The 27,048-nt window shown below is 31.9% G+C and overlaps 3 protein-coding genes across 3 annotated transcripts; 2 read left to right on the top strand and 1 right to left on the bottom strand.

Annotated features, from left to right (window-relative positions):
• Positions 1-251: 251 nt before the first annotated feature.
• Positions 252-4,554, bottom strand: LOC131661335 (LRR receptor-like serine/threonine-protein kinase RGI1). The gene is made up of 2 exons (XM_058930845.1): positions 1,520-4,554; positions 252-1,202 (listed from the first exon to the last, which is right to left on the bottom strand). The coding sequence occupies exons 1-2, from the start codon at positions 4,341-4,343 to the stop codon at positions 745-747; spliced, it is 3,282 nt and encodes a 1,093-aa protein (XP_058786828.1). The 5' UTR covers positions 4,344-4,554; the 3' UTR covers positions 252-744.
• A 1,864-nt stretch (positions 4,555-6,418) lies between these two features.
• Positions 6,419-7,420, top strand: LOC131658005 (uncharacterized). The gene has a single exon (XM_058927344.1). It carries the CDS (start codon positions 6,419-6,421, stop codon positions 7,418-7,420), a length of 1,002 nt encoding a protein of 333 aa, XP_058783327.1.
• Positions 7,421-20,318: 12,898 nt separating this feature from the next.
• On the top strand, positions 20,319-22,552 carry LOC131655654 (uncharacterized). The gene is made up of 6 exons (XM_058925490.1): positions 20,319-20,721; positions 20,829-20,943; positions 21,774-21,855; positions 21,947-21,998; positions 22,109-22,163; positions 22,304-22,552. The coding sequence occupies exons 1-6, from the start codon at positions 20,338-20,340 to the stop codon at positions 22,384-22,386; spliced, it is 771 nt and encodes a 256-aa protein (XP_058781473.1). The 5' UTR covers positions 20,319-20,337; the 3' UTR covers positions 22,387-22,552.
• The last annotated feature ends 4,496 nt before the right edge of the window (positions 22,553-27,048 follow it).

Here is a 27,048-nt window from a genome sequence, read left to right as displayed (position 1 = left end):
TTACATTAATAATTCTAAAAGATTGTGGCCCATATTTTTGCTTCTTTTCTCTTCATATTTTTTTGTGCCCTATAACCTTATAATGCCACGAATGAAGACAACATCAACTCATTCTTGCTTTTTCTCTTGCCCATCTCTCCCCGTCCCTTGAAAACCTATGTCCTTTTATGAGATCCCTTCTCTAACAAGTCATTCATTCCCAAGGTTAATTGAACCTACACCTCTTACTAGTACCACTTCTCATAACCACAACTTCTTTCAACAAGGGAATATTGAACATTAAAGGTATTCCAAAACCTACTTAGGAAGAGAATACAACAAAATAAGACTCCCCGGCTCAAGGGTTAGTCTCTGCAGTTGCACGCGCTGCAGAGAATATCTGATTTATACTAAAAGAATACGATAAAATAATAACTAATATTTTTCAAAAAATAAATACATACATTATTCACAATTAATGATAAGCCCTTTGTGAACTTTTGATTAGTTTACTTCTTCTGACCACTCATGTCGGCAAAAGCAGGATCTTAGATTGGTATGACTGAGACTAATGCATCATTTTCTTCCTGAATTTTAGTGCACTCCATATTGAAAAGATGTATTGCTTTTATTCATGTGATAGGAGAAAGATTTTATCTAAAAAAAATAACACAATTGTAATATGGAATTTGCATAAAATATAAATACTATAATCTATACAAATAAATAATCTGTGACTTAAGAAATTAATATTTAATTTGTTGACTATGAAGAAGAAGATGATGATTCTATCAAAAGTTCACATGATCTTGAGAAACTAGAACAATGAACTGCTGCTTTAGGATTGGTAACCATGCCTTTATTATGCAGAAGATTGGGTTTATCCATATCATCATTTTCATGGCTAATCTCCTTGAGCATTGCTGTTACATCTTTCATTGTTGGTCTTTCTTCTGGTGATGGATTCACACAGAGAAGAGCCACTCCTAAGACTTGAAGCATCTCTTGTGTTCTTGTTCCACATTGCAATAGTAATTGCTGATCAAGAATGGATGTGAATTCTCTTTTCTTCTCTCTGATTTCACTGATAACCCATGTTACAATGTGAGCACTCTCTGGAATCCTGTTATCGGTTGGTTCCATTCCGGTTAACATCTCGAGAAGCACGACACCGTAACTGTACACGTCGCTCTTTTCCGTGATCCTTGAACTGTATCCATATTCTGCAGTTTCACACATGATACTGTCATTAACCAAAATGGATGTAAAATAACTGCAATGCTCTATTCTTATTAGACATCGGTATAAAACTAATTTATACTGACAGAACATGCTCTGAGTTCTCATTAGACCGACGTCCAATGAGAACTCATCATATCGCCTTGTAAACCTATGCAATAACCATATATTTTTTTAAAATAACTGCATAATACTTGATTCTTAATTCATGATTTTTTAAATTCTTTTTGACAAAATTGATGCAAGACTGATAAGCTCGTATGAAATGGTCTTTTTCGAATCTTAAAATTTTTAAACTCACCGGGAGCTATGTATCCGTAAGAACCTGCAACTACATGCGAGGCTCTTGAGCAATCTGAGGAAATGACCAATTTTGCAAGGCCGAAATCAGCAAGAAAAGCTTCAAACTGTGGACCGACCAAGATGTTGTTAGCCTTAACGTCGCGATGGACGATTGGAGGGATACAATCATGATGAAGATATTCCAAACCATGAGCTGTTCCAAGTATGATCTTATACCTTGCATCCCAATCCAAGAACAATCTCTTTTCATGGAGCAATCCAAACAAACTTCCATTACATATGTAATCAAACAACAGCAATCTAGTTCTTCCGTTGTTGCAGCATCCTAAAAGTCTTACTATATTCTTATGCCTTATCGATCCAAGCGTCTGAACTTCTGCTGTAAAAAAATCTCGCTCTGGTGGCTCTTCGTTCTTTATAGGCCATAGCTTCTTCACCGCAATAATCTGTTTTGTCGAAGTCTCTACGCGGTAAACAACGCCCGAGCAACCCTTTCCGACGATATTTGAATCCGACAACTTTGAAACCACGTCGTTGATGTTGAAGTTAATCTTCTGGAATGGAGTGAAAGACCATTCCATTTCAACTTCATCGAAATTATTTCTCCCATAAAAACTGTCCCCTTGAATCCTTAGTGCTAAAATAACTCCACAAGTGACAATAGCAGAAGTTAAAATAACACCAAGGAAAGTGTAGATGATAATATTTCTTATCGATTTGTTTCCTTCGAGACTTCCGGTCGCACGACACTTGCTGTTAATGCAAAGATCAGGGTTACCGGCGAACGCAGAAGAAGGTAAATCTTCGAAGAACTTCGTGTTGGGAAGAGTACCAGAGAATCTATTGTATGAAACATTTAGAGACACAAGATTATCAAGATTACCAAGTACAAAAAGAGTACCTGTGATCTTGTTGTAAGATAGGTCCAAGATTGAAAGTTTCGAGAGATTCGAAAAAGTCTTTGGAATTGAACCAGTAAGAGAATTCCAACTCAAGTTCAAGAGTATATCCAATCCTTGCAAGTAACCAATCTCATTGGGAATAGAACCTATGATCTTATTGTTACTTAAATCAAGCAACTGCAAATCCTTACAAAGTCCTAGCGACTGAGGGATCGAACCGGCGATAAGGTTTCCGCTTAGAATCAACTTATTTAACGACGTAAGCTTGCCTAAGCTCTTGGGAATGCTTCCGGTGATTTGGTTTGATGAAAGATCCAAGACGTTGAGATCGACTAAGAATTTTAATGATGAAGGAATGGTTCCTTGAAGCTCATTTTTATGCAAGTCAAGCATTTCTAAATGAGCACAGTTACCTATCTCATTAGGAATATCTTCACTGAGTTGATTATCTGACAGCTCCAGAAAGGTTAAACTTTTCAAAAGGCCTATTTCTCGCGGAATTTGACCGGTGAAATTGTTTGATCCAAGTCTTAACCTGATCAAGCTTGTGCATTTTCCAATATCGGGTGGAATTTGACCTGAAAGACTGTTTGATATCAGCAAAAACTGTGTTAAATTCTGCAGATGAAAGAGAGAATTCGGAATTGGACCGGTGAGGAAATTGTGCGAAAGATCAACTGCTTCGAGTTTCTGACAGTTAGATAATTCTGTTGGTATATTTCCATTAAGCTGATTCTGCCATGCATAGAAAAGAGTGAGCTCCTTCAAGTTCCCCATAACAGACGGAATCTCGCCAGAGAATCGGTTATTATCGAGCTCAAGTTGCTTTAGCATGGAAAAATTTCCAACATATGAAGGTATTTCGCCGTAAATGTTATTATCAGACAAAAGAAATTCCTCCAATGAGAGAAGATTACTTAGAGTCAAAGGTAACTTACCAATCAGAGAATTCAAAGAGAAATCAATCACCTTCAGATTCGTACAGTTTCCGAGGCTTTCCGGAATCGTTCCAGTTAAATTGTTCTTCCACAGCAATACCCTCTTAAGGCTTTGCATGGAACCGAATTCGTAAGGAATTTTTCCAGAAAGCTGATTCTCATACAGAAACAAATCTTCCAAAGCTGAACAGTTTTGAATCTCTGCTGGAATTTGACCTGTGAGATGTGCTGTGTAGACTGAAAGTGTCTTCAGATTTTGAAGTTCTCCTATACTTGCCGGAATCTCACCGGAAATTCCAGTAACCGCAAGTCCGAGAAAAACTAAAGCCTTACAATCTGATATCTGCATTGGAATTTCTCCGAAAATACCTTGGTTTCCACCGGCTCGCAGCGACTCAAGAGCCTTCAACTGTCCTATCTCTCCAGGAATCATACCAGAAAGCTGGTTGTCAAACAGTTCCAAGTGCTGAAGCTTCGAACAGTTACCAATCGTTGTTGGAATTCCACCTCGTAACGAATTCGAATTCAAAGACAACCATCTCAGTTCATATAACTTTCCTATTTCTTCTGGTATTTTTCCTGTTAAACTATTGAAACTAAGATCAAGAGTAACCAGTGACGACGACAAGTTTCCAACAGAACTCGGAATCTCACCTGTGAGATTTCCATTCGAGATAACAAGAGTTCTAAGGTGGTTAAAAGAAAGAAACTGTGTAGGAAACTCGCTACGAAGATCGATAGACGTTATGACGATCTCTTCAACAAACTCTTCTGCAGAACACTTTATATAGTCCCATCTGCAAGGATTTCTGTGTGCTGGATCCCATGACGAGAAAATAGCAGTACTAGTATCCGGATTCGATGAATTGAAAGTCGAAAGCCATGAAAGTAAAGAGAGACCTTCTTGGTTAAGAGAAGAAACGAATGGAAACAAAGAGATACTTAGAAACAAGATAAGAAAATTTAATGCATTGTTCGACATGACTAGATCGGTGTTCGGCTACTGTTACTGTTCTTCTATCTCATCTAAACATAAAACCAGCACTAGTTTTTCTCTGTATCATGGATATATTGATATTGTAGTATCTTCATTTAAAGTTTCACCAACGAAGACGTAGACCGTTCCTTTATCCTCAATCATCGTATTATTTATCTTTTATATTTAAAACGGAATTATAACAAGTTCTGTAACAAATAATTGACCAAACTTGATACAAGATTATGCAGTGTACAATATATATGTAATGCAAAAATAAAATAAAAAATCATGTATGAAAATGACTGAAATGGCATTTTTAGTATCTAATGGGTCCTCTGCATGTGCTGTTATTTGTATGGAGATACCAATTGGGACAATACAAAAGGAAAAAAAAAAAACTACTATTATATGATGGAACATTCTTATGGTGCATAAACATTGACACATAAAAATGTACTATTCAGCAAACTTGTAGGGTAGTGTGGTTTATAGTCCCATCCTATCTATTTTCCTTATATTAATCATTTTTCACAGAATAAATGAACTCATAAATCTCTATTCCATAATTGCCTAATAATAATAAAAAAACTTTTAAACCAAACACTTGAACTCGAATGGTAAACGAGCTCCTGCTAAGGAACGAAGGTTCGAGAAATTGATATATTTAGTTCAAATTTAGATCTGATACGTCAATTTTTGTTTATATTTGAGATTGGAGTAATACATTTGTTTTAGTTTAATTTTATAAAAAAGGAATAAGATGGATTTGCCGAAAGTATTAAATTCTTTTTCAATTTTGTTGTTTTCTTTTTAGGTGCAAGTGACAGAAGTTGCTATGAATTTTGTAAGCATTCATGATGATGGTTCATCTAACTTGGCATAAGAATCGAATATTGAGAAGGACTAAGCATCGTTAAATAAACAAATGTCGAAGTCATATATATAAGTGGAAAGTGGTAGAAACTAGAAAGTAGTAGAAACCACAAAAAGCTTCAATCTTTTCTGTTCATATGTGCATGGTAGTAAGATAAGATCTCAAAATCACCTATTTGATGGAATTATTTCTTATAATGAAAGTCAGTTAGTGCACTTGTTAAATACATGAACCTTGCTTTCATTCACACTAATAATAAAGATTGTTCATGCTACGGTTCATTAAAAAAAGCCAAACTATTTCGATTTGTTCGGAGCCAAACCAAATTAAACATTTGGTTTAATATATCAGTTCTGAATTCCAAACCTTTAGTAAACAATTTATTTAAGAGAATCTTCTCTTATAGAATTTACCTTATATTTTTTCAAAAAAAAACTATTTTAGATTTTTTAAAACATTTTATAAGTAATTTATTTTTACATTATTTTATCACTAATATTTAATGTAAAGGTATTTAAATTAAAATAATAAGTTTATTAAAAATAAATTAAAAATCATAGAAAATTAAATATTATTGGACTGTCATTGCTCATATTGAATTTTAGATCAATGTTTTAAAACCAAAAAAAAAAAAAAAAACCAATTTTTTTAAAATTATTTTTCATATATTTTTATTCTTGTAATACTAGTTTTTAATTTAACTTAATTTTTTACTATTTCATATGTTTATATGTTCAAATTAGTCATCTAAAATCAAATTATATTGGGTGTAATTTTTTTTAGATTAGATAGATTTTTTCTTCAAAATTAATTAAAACCACATTTCAAACATCTTTTATTTAACTTTTTATTGCATTTATATTTGATCTTCTTGTTATTTTACATTTCTTAATTATAATATTTATAAGTTACTTGAATAATAAGTCAGAACTATAATTAAATTATTAAAAAACTCAAACAAATGATATTCTTAAGTTAAAATAAGAAATTTCTACTCTATTTTAAAAATAGAGTTAAGGATGAAACATGAAATTTAAATGGAATGGTTCAATTATTTGACAACGGTTCGATTCTATGGATATTTTAAACAGTACTACTAATATTGATTTAATTCTAACGATATGAAAGTGAAGATTGTGAAGCGAATTTAATTGTTTTTTTAGTGCATACCCTGTGGTGAGATGTAGCTCTTGATATCTGGGTCATGGATTTTTATTGGTCTCAAAAAATTAGTATTATTACTCCCTCCGTTTTTTGGTGGAGGGATCTCGTGGCGTTGTGTGACAAGCCTAGAGGAATTCTGCATAATATAACCGTCAAAATTGGAAATGGTAATGTGGCTAGCTTTTGGAATTCTCGGTGGATCGGTAACGATTGCTTGGCTGCACTGTATCCGAATTTATACCATGAGATCTCCTCCAAATCTTCCACGGTAAACGGATTGGGATGCTGGAGAGGTAGCCGATGGTGGTGGGAGCTGCGTAGACATTCTGAAGTCCTAGGGCAGGAGGCATCTTTACAAATGTCAGAATTGCAAAATGTGCTGGCAGGGATTGAGATTAAGTTGAATTCTGCAGATCTTATTGTCTGGCCCTTTGCTGTGTCCAAATGTTTTACAGTAAAGTCATGTTATAATTTATTAATCCAAGAGCTAGAATCTGGTGTGGAGGATCCGGGAATAGGTCACGGTCTGAAACTGATTTGGGAGGCCCATGTTCCATCCAAAATAAAAATCTTTGGCTGGAGATTATTGAACAATGGCTTACCGACAAGGAAACTATTAATTAGAAGAGGAATTATCGTTCATAATCACGAGGCTTTGTGTGCATTCTGTGGACTAATCACCGAGGACTCGAACCATTTATTCATGCTTTGTCATAAGATCCGAGGGGTTTGGCTGGCTGTTATGAAGTGGTTGGATCTGGACAGTGTGGAGGCGGTGGACTGTTGTAGCCAAATTCGTTTGGGTGTCTCGAACTTGAAGGGAAAGATGAAGAGCAATAGAGCTGCAGCAATTTGGATGACAGTTTGGTGGTGCATTTGGAGGGTCCGTAATGCAATAATTTTCAAAAATGCGGAGTTCGATAGCGTTGAACTGTTCTATTCAATTCTGTGGCATTCTTGGTGGTGGTTGGCAATAGTAGCTAAAGAGAGAATTTTGTGTAACTTCTATGAATGGTTCAAAAACCCGTCGTTATGTAATTAAGAAGAGAGCATTCATGGTTGGGTTGCATACTGTTTGTATTTCTTTTCTCTTGTAAGGGTTGAGTACCCCTAGTACTCTATTCTTTAATGCAAGAGTTATTTATGGAAAAAAAAAAACTCCCTCCGTTTTTTATTATAAGTCGTTTTAGACTTTTCACACAGATTAAGAAAAATAATAATTGTTATATGAAAATGAGAAATTATGAAGGTTTTTACAAAATTATCCTTCATTAATGACACGTGGAAGATAAATTTATATAATTGAAAGGAGAGAGAATAATAAATATTTAAGGATATAATAGGAAAAACAACATTAATTATTCATTGGAATTGTATATTTAAATACAAAATATTTTTCCAAACCGACTTATAATAAAAAACGGAGGGAATACTATATATCATTCATTATTATTTTATATTATTCATTAGAATAAATGAAAGGCTTAAAATTCAGATCTAAGTAAAATGAGGAAAATCCTTACCAATTAGATCAACCTACATTAATAATCATTGAGTAATTATTATGTGACTTTTTAACTGTGTGATAAAATAATTGTTAGAGAACTTTAATATGAAGAAAGCAAACAAAGAGGAAAATTTAAAAGACAGAAAAGGATCTGTCATAGCACATACCTTACAAAGATGTTGAGTGATTTGGGGATGAAAACAAGTTGAGTATCAGTTTAGGGATTATGTAGGGTATACAATGTGGGGACAATTGATTCCCTAACCACAATTAAAATTAGAGACTAATTTTTACATTATTCAATGTCATATTTTTATTCTGTAAAATATTTTTTCTATTACATATTTCTTGGATGATTGATTATTAAACTATGCATGTGTGTATAGTCGATAAATATCTACTGTATATGATGGCAAAGTTTAATAATTTTATCCACAATCATTAAATTGTTGATATTTAATTTGTGCGTGTGTGTGGAAGCAATAATTACAAGAGTGTCCTAACTATACATGTGAATTGTGTAATGATGGGTCATATCATATGCACAAACATTTTTGTTTATAGCATTTGGCTTTTCCAGAAATCACGAGAGAAATTTGTCATAAAAAGAAGAAAGAAATCACAAGAAAAACAAGCAAGCAAGATTCCCTTCCTCCCCCTCTCTCAGCTTAAACTTATCATGAAAATTGGAAACATTCTGATCATTACGTTGTCATTAATAAAAAAATTGTGTTGATTTTTAACTTTTAGAATGAATAATAACTTCTGAGATTATATTTTTTATGTTTTGATCTAACCTGTATCAAAGTAGGTGAGTGGACAGGTCCGCGATTCTTAACAACCAACAGAAAAAGAGATTGTACCTGCAAACACTTCAATGCTTAAGTCAGTTCAGGTGAAGAGGTAAATATGAAAGAATAAAGAATATAATACCTGACCATCCTGCAAATGAGAGTTTTACAGTGAGCCTCAGCGCTTGGCTAACGGTCTCCCTTATGGACTGAGTGTTCAGGCCCACAACGGATGACTGTCAGAATTCTCACGTGAAAGTAGGGATGAACATCTCGTGCTCATTGTCCTGGGTCAACCGCTCCGCACTCCACAGACAAGGGGTGAGTTTGCCCATTACGAAGGGCAAAACAATTTCTCTAGTCACGCGAGGTGTGCGGGTTCGGTTGGTGACGTATTCCCGAATGAGGAGCTCGTGAGGAACATGTTCTCCACTGGTCCCAATAGATTGGGCTAACACTTTGGACCTTCCTCGACATGGACATGGATTGGGCTATGTTCGAAGGTGGGTCAGCCATAGGCCCAGTCTAGAACATGTTTAATTCTTTAACATGCATTTTTAACATGGACAATTCGTCTGTTTAGGTCGATATCAGATCTAAAACTTAAATTCAACGCAAACTGCAGTTTTTTTTAAAAAAAATTAAATTTTGACCGATAAAATTTTGATTTCTGATAGATTCGATTAAATTGATTTAGCAGATATATCAGATATATTTGATCGATTTAATATTTGTTGCGCTAAACCCGATAGTCCATTTTTTTATAAAATTCACAAATATATTTTTTTATTTAAAAAAATTATCAGATAAAGAACTATTTTTTTACTATTAAATTTTATTATTTCATAATATTTTTAATATCATTTGACATTAATTTTCTTATTATCATATTTTAAACCACAAACTAAATAATACTCAAAATTTCATAGTGCACGTCTTGTATTCTTCTGAGTACACAATGCCACCATTAAATTATAAAAATGATAATAATCTGACAATATTATGTAATTGGATCCACCCGATCCAATCCATTTGTACAAAAAAATAAAATCGGTCAGCGGTTTGAATCAGGCGGTTCAAATTTGTCCAGCCCTACTTGGTAGTATTTGCTTTACTTAAACTAAACTACATATTAAGAAATTACTATAATTTTCCGATCGATGTAGGTCTCTTTATTTTTTGGATCATCACAGAGTACAATCATAATGGTGGGTTGCTGCTTTTGAGCGGTGAATGAATCACACAGTTCCTTCCATGAATCTATGCTCTAGTCTGGGAGAATTTTAAACTAGGTCATGACAACTCCCTTAGAGGTCAACACAAAGAGCTTACACTTCATAACTCCACGGACGTGGTAATAATCTAACATGTTGTATGTTCGACGTGTTCGTCTAAATCCCATGTACCATTGAACTATTTCTTATGGGACCTTAAGATCCTACTATCAAGAATGCGTACACAGAGTGAGTTCTTCTTTCACTCTGAGGTCGGAACATCTAAGACATACCTTTCCATTCTCTGTGAGTGGTGTGCTAGCGAGCTACGAGGCCGGTGAACCTCTGGTGGAGTGTGACTTTCACATCTCCCTCCAGAGTTAGATGGGGGAGTCTGATGTCTTCTGCTTCAATTACGGCTCGGTGATCTCATACCTGTCTCGTATGGAAAGGTTGCGTCTACAAGAGCCGTCTGCGGTATGACTCAATGATCGCCAGGAGAAACCACCTCGCATGTAGTGTTGGTTCTCAGAGGAGGGAATTGCAAGTTTTCTTTCAATTTTGAGTATTATGCCGGTCAGGGCTTGGGAGTTTTACTATTGTACCAAGTTGTAGACAATGTTTAATAGGTCCGCAAACTCTTGCATGCCTAAGTTAGCATGAAATTCTTGAATATTCGACAACATCTCTTGTCCAAGTATTAATGGTAGTGATACCAAATACTACGAGGGATATTTAAATTTTTAGTTGGATAAAATTTTTAGATTCTCTTTAGAGAATTATTTACATTTGTCTTTGTTTGAGAAATTAGTTTGAGCGGTCAAATGACCATTATCGAATTATTTTTGGAGAATTATTTGAATTTCTCTCCATTAGAGAAATTATTACGAATGATCATTATAACAAATACTCCGAGTGATATTTATACCATATTTGAATGGTCTTTGTACCATCAGAGAGAGTATTTCTAGACAGGTTAATATTGATACCATAATAGTACAATATAGAACTATGTTGTTTTATCCTGGATACGTCATGATTGAGTGACTGCTTTACTCAATTTTGAGTAGTGTTGTGAAACATCTTAAAGAGAGTGACCTAATCAGCGAATCAACATGATAATTTTTTCTGTGGTAATTTTTAAAAATCGTAAAAGAACAATTTAAGACGTTTCAAACTGCCGTGACTATCGAAGAAATTATTGGTACTTCTACGACTGTTGTTTCTGACAAATTGTTCAAGTTTGAGGGAAGTCACTTCAAACATTGGCAACAAAAGATGAACTTCATCTTAACGTTGAAAAAGGTTGCCAACGTTCTGACCGAGGACACTGTGTTGCTCGTTCTGAATCAATCGAACAAACTAACAGTAAGAAATATAAGGATTAAGATGAAACACTTAGTAGAAATTAAAGCAAATGATTTACAACTTAAGAAAAAAGTCATCTAATGGAAAGAGAATAATTATCTCTACAAAATCATATTTTAAATAGACTTGCAGATGATATAAATGATTATTACAGTAGATACGATTGAGTTATCTAATGTCTGTCAACTGTTTTTGTCTCATTGTGTTGTCAATGAAGATTTGTATATAATGATCTTACTTGTGAAATTCTCTTAACTATTTCTTTGCTAGTTGCACAATTGTCAACAAACACTATAGATTCCTTTAAATAATAAATTCATATTTAGACACTAAAAATTATTATTAGCTTGTTAGAAAAATACAAAGCATAGAGTAAAAAAAAATAAAATAACAACACAAGAGATTAATGTGGAAGTTTTAAAATCGGAGAAAAAACTACGACCGTTGTTAAATGATAACTAGAGAATAATACTATGTGAAAATTGTTACAACATATAGACTATCCTCAAACACCCTAAGGCCCCAATACACGCACACTCTCTAAAGAAAATATTTAACTACCCCTTACAACACTCTAAAACTAGAGTATAAGAGAAAAATAAAAAGTTAAATACAAGATTAAAGTACTTCTGACTGGTACATCTTATAAAGAAGAACTCGAATCCTATATATAGCCTTAGACTCCTTTTTTTATTCATAAAACTAAATTATGCGAGACTTCTTTAACATATATATTTTTCAACCTACCTAACATTCTCCACTTTGATTGAAAATTATACATAAGTTTTGATTGTCTTAACCGACAATCATACTCCACCATAAAGAGCATAGTCACTTGAAGCTACACCACTCCAAGAAATTTTTCATTGTCTTCGCCGACAATCATAGTTTTAAAACTGTCATACTCCACCTAAAGAAGAGTATACTTCACTTGAAGCTAAATCACTTCAAGAATTTTCACATGTCAAAAACTAGGTTAAAAACTTATGGTGTAACTTCCTTGTTGGAAGGAAGCTCTTCAACCACCGACATAATCCCGCAGCTTGTGTAATCTTGATTGTATCAACACATATTTGACTTGAACTTTCTACAAGTAAAAAAAAATCTTCCATCAATTTCTCTATGCCAATCTTTACTGCACTTGAAAAATTTGACATTGCAACCAAAACCTTACCTGCAACAAAACAAAATTTTTTCAACCAACACAAAGTATAAAATTTCTTTTCTGACGTGGAAGATCATCCAAAACTGCAACTACATAGCGCACTAAAAAAATTTATACCCCACCAAACCAACACAAGAGATTAACGTGTAAACTCTAAAACTGGAGAAAAAACCACCATCGTTGTCAAATGACAACTAAAGAAAATACTATGTGAAAATTGTTACAACACAGTCTATCCCTCAACCACCCCAAGACTTCAATACATCCGCACTCTCCAAAGTAAATATTTAACTATTTCACACAACACTCTAAAACAAGAGTATAAGAGAAAATATAAAAAATCAAATACAAGTTTAAAGTGTTTTTAACTGATATATCTTACAAAGAAGATTTTAAATTTTATATATATATATATATATATATATATATATATATATATATATATATATATATATATATATATATATATATATATATATATATATATATATATATAAAATGTTTTTTGGTTCACAAAATTAAGTGATGTAAAATTTTTTCAACATGTATATTTTTCAACCAAACTCAAGAGTGCAATGATAAACTTATACTCCCTCCTGTCTGAATTATAAGCAAATATTCTCTTTTTAGATTCATTAAGTAATGAGTGTATCTGATCTACATAAAAGATCAGATAAACTCATTATTTAATAAACCTGAAAAAAATATTTACTTATAATAATGGTCAGAGGAAGTAAATAAGAAGTTTAATAAGCGGCATTATATAAAGGGAGTACATAAGGTGATCGATTTAAGTATAGAAGCAAAATCAACTCATTTTGCTTGATATATCATTCTTATCTAACCGTTAGAGAAATATAATGTCCTTTAACTTGCTTTGAGACATTTCTTTTCTGTTAATGTGACATACATAGGAGTAACACACTTATTTCATTATGGTATTATATTTTTTTTATTGTTAATTTTCTTAATAACATCATTGCTATGGATAACTGATATTACAGGTGATCGGAAAGTACGTGACCGACAACACATTGTAGGCTTGAATGATCAACAGAATAGGGGGTGTATCTGCAGACATTCTGATATTTAAGTTAGTTCGGATGGAGAGGTAGTGAGAAAGAGTTTTAGAATATAATATCTGACCCTCCGGCAAAGGAGGTAATTTATAATGAACCCCCAGCGTTGGGTCAATCGTCTCCGTTATGGTTTAAATGTCTAGACCCATAATGGATGACTGTCAGGACTCCCACGTGGAAGTAGGGATGAGCAGCATGTGCTCATCGTCTTTGATCAACTACCCCGCAATTCTCAGATCATGAGTATACTTGCCCGTTACTAAAAATAAGACGGTTTTACTAGTCGCGTGAAGCCTGTGAATATAGTTGGTGACGTGTCCTTGGATGAGAAACACGTGAGGAAACGTGTTCTTCATTGACCTTAACGGATTGAGCCTGCATTTTTGGCCGTCCTCGGCGTGGACCCTGGTGACTAGTCCAGAACAATAACACTCTTACGAAGGATAAATCTCCACGTTGGATGATGATCATTACATGAAAAATCTTATTGATCTAGATATACAAAGGAAGAACATAGATTAATTCAATACGTTGGCTATTGTGTATTCTTGAACATATTAAATACATAGTATATACAAAATTAGATGAATTATTTTATAGTATCTCGTTCATATGATGTTCAGAGGTTAATAGAAGTAATGATAGACTCTAAATGGAGGCACATATTACATTTCTTGTTGTCTGTTAAATTTACACGACGTTTTGGGCCTAATAAGTGAATGGCCAATTTGAATATTAAAAAGTAATTTGATACATTATAAATTTATTAATATTAAAAAAATTCGGTAGCTGAGATATGAAAAATAAAATAGATATAAAATTGTGCAATACAATTTAAATATGATTTGAACTTTTATCTAGTATTAAATCTAGAAAACAATAAATTATTTGAAAAGGCCAACAAATATTATTGAGTCTAAAAATGTGAGAAACCCAATAACCCGTACTTACCACTTGGATGCATCTGCAATATGTCCAAACCCAACCCGTAAATCCAAATTAAAAAAACAATTTCTTTCTACACCCTTACACCCTTATGCATTGAAGCACACCTTTAAAAATTATAAAATATCATTAGACTTATTTGGAGATACATCTTCGTATCGTACGTATCAAATTTAATTTTTTGCAAAAATTTAATTCGGACATATATTTCTGAATTTTTATGTGAATTCAGAGATATATCCGAAAATATCATTTGTTCTAATTACCATCGATTTCTCAAACAAATTAAATAAATAAAAGTAGAAATTTTCTTGAAATAGAAAGTGGTTATTATTCCTATAAATATAAATATTATTTATTATTTACTATAATTATTATTATTTTCTATAATAACTATTTTTTACTAATATATAATTCACATTATAATAATAATTATAATTATTTTTTACTAATATATAATTTGTATATTATTATTTTTTATAACAATTATTTTCTATATTATTATATTAATATTTTAATAATAAAAAAAAGATCTAAATTAATATATTTTAGTAATAAAACTATATAAAAGAAAATCTATCAAAATCCATTAAAAATAATATTTTTGTTTTTTTAGCTCTATACCACCGGTTTAGTCCGGTTCGAGGGCGAGTTCTGGCATCAAGTGATTCCATCCCTCTTCCGATTGCAGTTGCGGGGGCGGTTTAATCCGGTTCGAGGGCGAGTTCTGGCATCAAGTGATTCCATCCCTCTTCCGATTGCAGTTGCGGGGGCGGTTTAGTCCGGTTCGAGGGCGAGTTCTGGCATCAAGTGATTCCATCCCTCTTCCGATTGCAGTTGCGGGGGCGGTTTAGTCCGGTTCGAGGGCGAGTTCTGGCATCAAGTGATTCCATCCCCCTTCCGATCGCAGTTGCGGGGATCGAACTGTGGTTCTCCCTATCAAGTCCAGCGCCAATCACCACTGGATCAACTAACGATTGGTAATATTTATTTATTTTAATCCAATGTTTCTTTACTAAATTATATTATTTTAAATCATGGTTTTTATATTATTTATTATTGAGTGAAGATCCATTTTGGTCCCTCACAAATATTACATGAGTCAAATTAGTCCTTCACAATAAAATAGACCCAATTTAATCCCTTATAAAATATAACCGGATCATATTAGACCTTTTGCTAATATTTTTTTGAAATAGATTTTTTCCTAATTTTAAACCATGACTGGACTGCCACGTTGGATTTTATTTATTTTTCATCTTTTAAATACTAAATTGGTTTTTATTTTTAATTTCATTTTTAAACAATTATAAATTAATAATATAAAAAAGCCAAAATTGTTTCTTATAACGAGTTGAACTCAGGTCAATGTGGTTAATCTTAAACAATTCTAAATTTAAAATAAAAAATACAAAATTTGTATCAATATGGTCTCGAACCTAAGTCCCTTCAGATTAAATGACAGTCAATTTAATACAATAGAAATTGATTTGTCTATTTGTAAATGATAGTTACTTTACTAACAATAGAAATTGATTTGTCTAGTTGTTATTGATAGTCACTTTATTAATCGTAAAAATTGATTTGTCTAGTTGTAAATTATAATCATTTTATTAACAATAGAAATTGATTTATCTAGTTGTAAATAATAGTCACTTTACTAACAATAGAAATTGATTTGTCTAGTTATAAATGATAGTCACTTTATTAAAAATAGAAATTGATTTGTCTTGTTGTAAATAATAGTCACTTTACTAACAATAGAAATTGATTTTTCTAGTTGTAAATGATAGTCACTTTATTAACGATAGAAATTGATTTGTCTAATTGTAAAGTGAAAATCATTTAACCTGAAGGGACTTGGATTTGAGACCTCATAGGTAAAAATTTATGTATAGAATTTGTTAATATTAGTAGAAATCAAGGAAATTACTTGTTTAAAAATTACTTTATAAGAAACAATTTTGGCTTTTTTGATATTATTCATTGATAACTGAAATTAAAAATAAAAATTAATTTAGTATTTAAAAAGTAAAAAATAAAAATAAAATCCAACGTGTCAGTCCAGTCACGGTTTAAAAGTATGAAAAGAACTGGTTTAGAAGTAGAAAAAAATCGATTTGAGAAAAATATTAGCAGAAGGACTAATATGATCCGGTTAAATTTTGTAAGGGATTAAGTTGGATCAATTTTTTTGTGAGGGACTAATTTGACTCGTGTAATATTTGTGAGGCACCAAAATGAGTCTTCACTCTTTATTATTTTTTGTATTAAAAATGAATTATTTGATATAAAAAGTTTAGAATGTAATTGTTTTTACAAGCTTAAAATGAGGGTAATTAAGAGCTTAATTATTAGTCTATATATTAGAAACAATTATTTTTCAAAAGAGTTTCTCAAGCATAATAAACATATTCCATTACACTTAATAACAATAATTTAATGCTTGAAAATTATAATATATGAATTATATATTAGTCAAGAAAATAAATGAAAATTGATGGTAAAATAATACCATTATAAGGGTTAAATACTATTCACCCCCTGCCAAATTAGCGAGATTCGGTTATCCTCCCTTTTCAGGAAAACCCTATTCCAAGATTTGAACCCAGGTCTCTAAGGTTACAAACTTGCAAGCTTACCACCAAACCATGCATACTTCGTTGTTTATAATGGCAAAATAGTTCTATATAATAATACACCATTCTTTTTCAATAATATGTAAATTAAAAAAGCTGTACATATTAATTAGTTTTTTAATTAACTTTTTCAATAATATATAAATTAAAAAAGCTGTATTATTTAATAATTATATAATTATAAAATGTTTAAAAGTATTTTAATTTACGTTTTTTTTATAAAATAGGTAATTAACGTTTTTAATTAACTTTTTTTTTATAATTATGTTTAAATGTATTTAAAATACTTTAACGTTTTTTTTCATATAATTATATAAATGTATTTTAAATATTTTAACGTTTTTAATAATATATAAATTAAAATGTTAATTAAAATGTTTTTTATTTAATTAAATTTTTCAATAATATATAAATTGAAAAAACTGTAATTAAAACGTTTTTTTTATTTAATTAACTTTTTAATTAACGTTTTTTTATATAATTATATTTAAAAAAGTTGTACATATAAAATCTTTAAATAATTATATAAATGTATTATTTAATAATTATATTTAAAAAAAACGTTTTAATTTACATTTATATAAAAAGTTAATAATTTTAATTAACAACAAAACATGCATATATTAATTAAAATACATTTAAATATTTTATAATAATTAAATAATACATTTATATAATTATTTAAATATTTTTTATGTACAGCTTTTTTAAGTTATTATAATATAATATTAATATTTGTAAAATGTTAAAAAGTTAATATTTATAAAATGTTAAAAATTTATAATTTTTTTATTAAATCTATATATATTTATTAACGTTTTTATTAAAAATATTTAAAATTTTTAATAAATTTAAAATATATATAAATATGTAAAACTTACGTTTTTATTTACGTTAATATATTTTTATTTGTAAAATTTTTATTTACGTTAATATATATATTTATAAAAAATTTATAAAATATATATAACATTAAAATGTTAAATTTAACAGTTAACATATATAACATTAAAATGTTAAATTTAACAGTTAACATATATAACATTAAAATGTTAAATTTTTATAATGTTAAATATATATAACATTAAAATGTTAAATTTTTATATCATTAAAAATATATATAACATTAACAGTTAAATTTAAAAAATTTAAAATATATATATAACATTATAAGTTAATAAACATTAATAAAGTAATATATAAACATATATTAATATATTAGTAATAAAGTATATTAATAAAGAGTTAAAAAGTAGTGCACTGACAGTGTAAAATAGTTTTACACTGTCATTCAATAGGGAGTCATGAATGTGCCATGTCATTAAATTTTTTTAAAAATAAAAGAATGTTTTAATTGGATGCATGGTGGTGATTGGTTGACAGTGTAAAAGTATTTTACACTGTCAGTGCATGACCCATTTTCTCATTAATAAATAAATAAATAAAGTAATATATAAACGTAATACATATATTTATTTGCTTTAGAAATTATAACAGAATTGAGCATTCTGCTTCAGTGTTTGGTTGTGCAACTATTAACCATTGTTACCTGGGTTTGAAACCCAGCTTTTGCAAGTTTGATTATTTGCAATTTTGCAAGCTTTCCAAAAACATGCCCAGTCAGCAAGATACCATGCCTAGTCAACAAGATTCCCCTCGCCCAGTCAGCCAAACAAGGGATAGGGGGTGTCTGAAAACAAAATCTTGTTTTCTAAGGGGCGAAAACCGAATCTCGCTAATTTGGCAGGGGGTGAATAGTATTTAACCCTTTAAATAATACTTGGCCAGTGCCATGATCTCTCGGCACGAATTCTAGATTACTAGGGCCCCTTTTCTCTAGGAACCAGAGTGCATAAAGAAAAAAAACATGTTTAAACAATAATTTTGTTGAGATGATGGTAGTTGGAACAAACGTTATTTTCAAAGATATATTTATTTCCGAACTCACTTCAAAAATTCAGAGATATATCTTCGAACTAAATTTTTGCAAAAAATAAAATTTAGTGCGAATAGAGATGTATCTCCGAAATTAGGTTTATTTTGAAATTTTCCCTAGATATCTCGGAGAAGGTATAAGGGTGTATGGAGAAATTATCCTGAAAAATTGGACGCAAATGAGCCCTTAACAATTAATTGCAGTTTGGATTAGGTGTATTTTTGAAGAGAAAAAGGATATAATACCCTATCAGTGTATTATTTTACACGGACAACCGATTACCAACATGTATCCAATCAAGTCATACTTGAATTTTAAAAATATTTTAATAATTTAATAATTTGATATATTTTCATTGAACGACAATATAAAATAGTTCCTATCCATTACACTCTTTTTGAGTTCGAAACTGCTCATCATATGATTTTTTGTCCACCCAAATTTTTTATCCCCTTACAACCCAAATTTGTTTGAAAAATGAAGCAAACTATTAAACTTTAAGAACATCTCTTATTCCTTACTTGAACTGGAACATTTAAAGTAACAGCAATGCTATACTTACACCTCAATCTTACACCAATACTTACACCAAACACTGTTCACCGTATTTATACGGTGAACAGTGTTTTTTAAAATAAAATAATAATATTTATAAAAAATATTTTTTATTTTTAAAATTACGGACGACACTGTTCATATAAGGACGTGCATTAACCAACTTCATTACTGCATTAACTAAGTTTTTACACTGCATTAACCAAGTTTGATGACTGCTAAAAATTATTTTTAATACTTGGATGTTGCATTAACCAACTTCATTACTGCATTAACCAAGTTTTTACACTGCATTAACCAAATTTAATGACTACTGAAAAGTACTGTTCATGAGTGTAAGAATAGCATTACTCAAATTTGGTTAATGCAGTGTAAAAACTTGGTTAATGCAGTAATGAAGTTTGTTAATGCAACATCCAGGTATTAAAATTGATTTTTAGCAGTCATCAAACTTGGTTAATCAAGTGTAAAAACTTGGTTAATGCAGTAATGAAATTGGTTAATGCACGTCCTTACATGAACAGTGTCGTCCATAATTTTAAAAATAAAAAATATTTTTTATAAATATTATTATTTTATTTTAAAAAACACTGTTCACCGTATAAATACGGTGAACGGTGTTTGGTGTAAGTATTGGTGTAAGTTTGGGGGTGTAAGTATAGCATTATTCTTAAAGTAAATATACAAAAACCACTTAACAAGTAACTATAACCCAAAAATAACAATTCTCTCTAGCTTCTTTCAATTTTCAAATGCAACCATGTCATCACTGCTCCAAGCCCAAATCTCTCTTCCATTAGAAGCTTGCCTCACTTCCAACAAGAACACCACCAAAACACGACCATGTATCGCTCAATTATACAACAAAAAGACACATTTCATCAATCTTGTTTCCAAATCTACATTACTGCCAAACCTAAGGAAGAATTCTTCAACTGAAAAATGGAAAGCTCGTGACAGCGATGACAGTGGATCAGGCGAGGTTTCTCCTGAATTCCTCCCAGCAAGTCCTTCACCAGTGCATATTGTTCATGAATTCTATGAGGCTTTCAATAAAAAAGACACCGAAACATTGAAGCAATTACTTTCTCCTAAATGTGTCTACCAAGACCTACTTTTCTACACTGCCTATGAAGGCCAAGAGGTTTCTTTCCTCCATTTATTTCTCCTCTTTCATGATAACAACATGATACCAATGGAACAATTGGTGGTACTTTCATAGTAATTTTTATTTGTTTTCTTCATTTTTAGAGCATCATACACTTTTTGCAAAGTGCGATGGATGCAATGGGTCCAAATATTCAAGTTTTTGTGGAAGATGTCAAGGAGACCAACCATGTTATGGTCACTGTGTTCATGCACTTAGGTTCGTAATTCTAACTAAGGTGGTTAAATTCGCGATTTAAAACCTAAATTCTTAGATCTTACGTTTTTAGGTCGGTATCTAGTGTTAAATCGCAGGTAAAATCGTTTTTAAATAAAATCGTATACTGGAACGATTTTATACGATTTAAATCGCTCTAAAATCGGTAAGCTCATGTAAAATCGTTGGAGTTTACTCTTTAACTTGTTTTAATTTTTTTTTTTATTGAAATTTTAAAAAGCCCAACCGAATAAAACTTCTCCCATTTTAATATTTTATTCACTTTTTTATTAATATATCCTTGCTTACACAAAAAAAAAATATATTTTATTCACTTTAAATAACCTTATTTTTGTGCATAAACATAGACGCACTTATTTCAGATTCTGAAGTTGGGTTTAGCAAACAGATTAATAGCAAAGTTTTATTTAAAATTTCAAATGTATTGTAGAACGAAAAGAAATATTAAAGTTTATCATTTCCAATTATCATAATTCTTACATGTTTGTGGATTTCTATACATTCAAAACATATATTAATTTTCTGCATTAAGTTACATAGTCAAAGCATAAATTTAATATATATATATATATATATATATATATATATATATATATATATATATATATATATATATATATATATATATATATATATATATATATATATATATATAATATTATTGTAATGAGGTAAACTCAACGATTTTACGTTTCGATTTTACCTAATCAAAACGAGTCAAGGTAAAAACTCGATTCTGACCACCTTACTAACTTTCACCCCCTCAATTTGTTTATGAATGTTTATATATGTCTTTACATAATTGTTTGCAGTATGGAAAGAAAAAAAGTTGCCCTTCACAAATGGATGTAGATTCTTTACTTTTGAAGAAGTTAAAGGAAAATATTTTATCAGGTATTAATTATAATAATAATTGTTTGTAAATTCCTGAAATTACAAACATGTTAAGTTAATCTTTTATGGTAAATTTTTGTTGCGTGTGCAGCAAGATAACTGGCATGGAGGAATTCCCACTAAAACCTGGTGAATTTGTGCTGGTATAATTTTGATATTGATTAAATATTTTTTTTCATTTAGATTTAAATACATATTTAGTCTTTTATTTTGGCTAAATTAAAGTTTTAGTCTCAGATTTTAATCTGTGCAGAAACTTCTAAAAGGTATTGGCAATATTCTGGATAACTATCCTCTAGCAGCAGGAGGTACATATATATTTGATTTGATATATACACACATACACATTATACTTTGCTTTTCAAGTAAATATTCACACATGAATTCTAATTACATTTTACATTATAGTTGATGTGATTATGATATAAATATATAATTTCAATTTCAGCTATGCTTGATTCCCATGCCTCGCGACAAGATGGGGGAAGTGACACACATTTTGATTTCGATTTCTTTGGACCGAAACATTAACATTGCTTACCTGTGTAATTTACTTACAGTATTTTCTTATGTCCTTTTTCGGAAGAAATATAATTGTATTTGTTGGTCCTATTCCTATATATGTAACAAATATAACTGAGCCTCAATAGAAACTCAAAGATGGGTGTTTATGCCATACTTATTGTAAAGAACTGTGTACTAGCAATCATCTAGATGATTGATCATGTTCCGTAATATTTTCATTAGAAAAGCTTAACTCGTTTGATGATGATGACTACTTTTTTTTTGATAAACAATGAGATATATTAATAAGAATTGAGTACAAAATGTACTCAATACAGAAACATGATTTACAGCGAGCTCCACAACCCAACAACCCTTTACATAAACTTAATCAACACCTAAAGGATTGTGAAACCACTCATAAAAATTACAAAGCATTGGCTGTTTTGAACCTATTGCTAACCACCACCAAGTGAACATCTTCACATTATGAACAATTTCATCTGCATCACCTACAGCATTGTTAAATATAATGTCATTACGTTGTTTCCATATGCACCAGCAAGTTGCCATCCATATGCCTGCAACTCTCCTTGGTGAGCAAAAGTTCCTTAATGCATTCAAAACCTGCAGGAAATGGTCACAGCATCCCGATCCTAATGGTACAGCAATACCTAACCACTCCATGATCTTCTTCCAAACCTCTGCTAGGAAAGCACAGTTCTGAAACAGGTGGATGGAGGTTTCAGCAGAATCACAACCAAAATTCTAAGTTCTGCGTCAACTTTGGAAAATCAACAAACTTCCCAGTAAATCACATATGGTTTTCAAGTTTGGTAAGTCTCACCCCACATGATTTCTTTTTGAATATTTTATATCAGAACATAAAATCATTAGGATTTTGGCATAATGCATATGGTAGAAAGAAGTAGAGCTGAGAACCGACATGCGAGCGTGTAATTCTTCCGGCTAATCTTAGACACTGATGTTTCCAACCATTCATGTACTGAATTTTTCTCTAGTATTCTTCACTAGGTCAATGTTGGCTCCCAGATATTTTCCAAAATTTCTAAATAGCATATAATTTGCTTGTTAAACAATGTCACTTATGAGCTGATGATCAACGTTCTTGGAAAATAAAATTGAAGTTTCTTGGCTATTAATCTTTCCCATTGAAAATTCAGAGAAAAGCGCCAAATAATGCATGAGATAATGAGAGCGTGATCAACGGAAGCCTATGCAAAAAGAAGAAGATCATCGACAAAAAGATGACAAATTTTTGGTCTTATACATGCATAGATTTTTGTTGAATAACTTGGATTCCAAGTTATTAACAAATTGAGAAATTGAGAAAATCAAAGGCAATTTTGAGAGAGGCATTATTATAATGAATTATGATTTTACCGGTTGATCATAACTTGAAGGTGGGCCAGCGACTTCGAGCACAATGTTAGTAATGAGGAGGAGGCGGTGTACATGCAAGGCACTCCGATGCTAAAGTCAGCAAGAACACATATACGTTTGAGTGTTTTGAGGATAAGATTTGAATTACTTGACCCTCTCAAATGAGAGAGTATATATAATAATGCCCCCAACGCTTGGCCGTTGGTCCATATTTGTGCTGGATCGAGGATCCAGGCCCAACATATCATATGTGACTGCAAGGAATCTTGGCGTGAAAGTAGGGACTCTTGATGGTTGCCCGTAACTAACCGTCTGTCCCTGATGAAGGAGTAGAAATGATGACTTGATATTGGCTTGCGTGGAGACCCGACTGATGACAACGATGGTCTGCTGTCCCTGGGTCAAACGAAGATGCGTCCTCGACTGAGGGGCAGGAGCAAAAAAACTTTCCTTTTTCCTCAGTTGGTTAGGCCAAGGCTATTGGGTTGTTCTGGTTGCAGAAGAGGATTTGGCCAATTCAGAACAAATTACATAAAAGAGTGCTATTTATAAGGCCAAAAAAAGTCATAGTTAACTAACTAGTTGTAAAAGTTAAGTTGTGACACACATTTGCAACACTTCCAAATTGTCACTAATAACAAAGTCAAAAGCTAAATTACATTTTTAACACCCTTCCTATTTCATATTTCTTAAGTTATTCTTTACCATTAATTCTTTGAAGGCTTCAAATATTGCATGCTTCAAGAGTTTGATTAGAATGTCAGCCAATTGCAATTCCATTTTGCAATAATCAATTTCCAACCTTTCTTTACCAACTTGATCCCTTAGAAACTGGTTCCTATTCTCTGTATGCTTGCTCCTACCCTGCCTCATTGGATGGTTTGACAAATCAATTGTTGACTAATTATCCACTAGTAATTTGATTTTCACAAATGTCACTTGCATTCAACTCTTCAAGTAGCATCTCTAACCACACTGCTTGGCAGGTTTCATAATAGGTTGCAACATACTTTGCCTCTCATGAAGATAAATCCACAATTTCTTACTTATTTGAGCTCCATGAAATTGGCGTTGCTCTAATCATGAATAAATAATTAGTTGTGTTTTTTCTATCATCTTGATCACCACTCTCATCTAAGTCAGAGTAACCATAATATTTGACCTCCATTCTAGTGTTTTGTTGATGTCACATGAATATCTCATGGTCGCTTGTTCCTCTAATGCATCTTAGGATTCTCTTTGCTGTAAGTAGATGACATAGTTTGGTTCCTCCATAAATCTACTAACTAATCCCACACTATGACAAATATATGGTCTTGTAATGCAAAGAAATCTTAAAAAGACAATGATATACTAGTAGAATATGCTGTCTTCATGTTCATCATTTGATTCATTCTTCAGTTTGATGTTGGTTTCTATTATGTGTCGGCCAAAGGCCTATTACGGGTAAGATCCATGTATCAAGCCCAATAAGGAAAAGCCCATTAAAATTGTCCATCATATATAACAGTCATATGTAAAGCATAAGGTACACACACTCTTTTCATACTTATATTTTAACCATTTTTGGACTCTATAACTAACTTGGACATTTGTGTGTTAACCTTGTAGGTCCACTCCCACGCCGTCGTGCCAAAGATCCGCACCACCGCATTAGGAGTTCATCAATATGAATCATTCCCAATTTTGGTTCTCGTACGAAATAGTGGTGTTGCCTATTGGAATCGATAATTGATTCCCGCGAAATGCCACAATCAGATCCCCTCCAATCCAAAATTCAAGTTGCTACAAAGTCGCATCGAGATGGAGAAATTATCCTATGAATTCACTTTAAGGAACTCCATAGAATCTCCCGATCTCACGCCACATCGAATCGTCGTCATCGATTGGATCCATCGGAAAATATAATGTGACGAAGATCTTATATTCCAAGACCTTCTCCAAGTACACGATGACACTAAATTATGAAGGGAAGTCATGTCGATTTTAGGATTTTGAGATCACAAGAAGGTGGACGGAATTCCTAACGTTTTGCCACTACTGGTCATAACAGTAAGTGTAGCAAATCACAACATATTTGGCCTTCTTGTAGAAAATTCAAGTTCTTGCAATGACTTGTGCATCGAAAAGCTCGTGAAGTTAGGGCTCGGTTAGTAAGATTTAAATTAGAGCGACAATTGAATCCTCCTCGCGTTCAACATATGCATAACTGACCCATACAGAACAACGAATATACCGTTATCACTTGGAGAAAGAAAATAAGAAAGGAAGGTAATTCTTCAATTCTTGATATTTTTGTATAAATATACTTTCCGCGACATTCTTGGTAGATCTTTCCTGAAAACATTATTCACAGGGGTCTCCCTACTCTCTCAAGGTGACATAACACAATGATATGGGAAGCCAATCATCCTTGATGCCGACTTAAGGACACCAAAACGTGTCTGCGATTCCATATTAAGAAACCTCCTCTCCACCATAACATGTCAGAAGATTCTCAAGGAAGAGTTAATATGGTTGGCCTTGATGTATGGGAAGATAAGGTCTACCTAGTGGACATATGTGGTTCGTTCACTAGAACCCAATCCAAGGCGTTAAATCCGACTCCACATGGAGACTTTGAGGTTTTTCAACTTAATGAAAAATCTACATGGTAAGTGAAGACAGAGGTCAGACTCTCGTTTAGGGTGAAGAACACACTAACAAAATTTTAGGGCTAACACATATCTCTTTTCCATCTTCCCTCATGAAATGTCTGACATCGACCCAACTGTGGCTATCATCAATTGAACATTGATCCTAATGTCCGAAATATATCTTAGAAAAGGAGAAGCCAATCCTAGGAGAATTTTGGAACTATGCCTAAATAGTGTTCGAGGCTTGTTAGATGCTAATTTTTATTTCTGAAGTAAAATATACTAAATGGGTCTCCAACGATGTGTTCACCAAAAAGGCCTCGGGAAGTGGAGGATGAGTGTCGATTATACCGACCATGCATGCCATAAGGATTCATATCTGTTACCAAATATAGACAAATTTCTAAGGTTTTACCTTATAAAAATAGGGATAGAGGCCAACCCCGATATATGCAAAGCAGTCATCCCAATTAACACCCCAACCTTAAAGAAGGAGGTCTTAAAGTTAAATGGGAGGCTTACCTTTTTGAATGGAATCTAGAATGTGAAAGGGCATTTATTTCTTTAAAAATAACCTTAGCCATCTCTGACGAAGTCTTTTATCTCTACCTGGCTGTGTTCGAAGAAGTTGTTAGCGTTGTTCTGATCA

The sequence above is a fragment of the Vicia villosa genome, linkage group LG3, assembly GCF_029867415.1.
Source record: "Vicia villosa cultivar HV-30 ecotype Madison, WI linkage group LG3, Vvil1.0, whole genome shotgun sequence".
Taxonomy (NCBI): Eukaryota; Viridiplantae; Streptophyta; class Magnoliopsida; order Fabales; family Fabaceae; genus Vicia; species Vicia villosa.
Note: the sequence above shows the minus strand (reverse complement) of the source record. Positions and strands in the feature narration are given on the sequence as shown.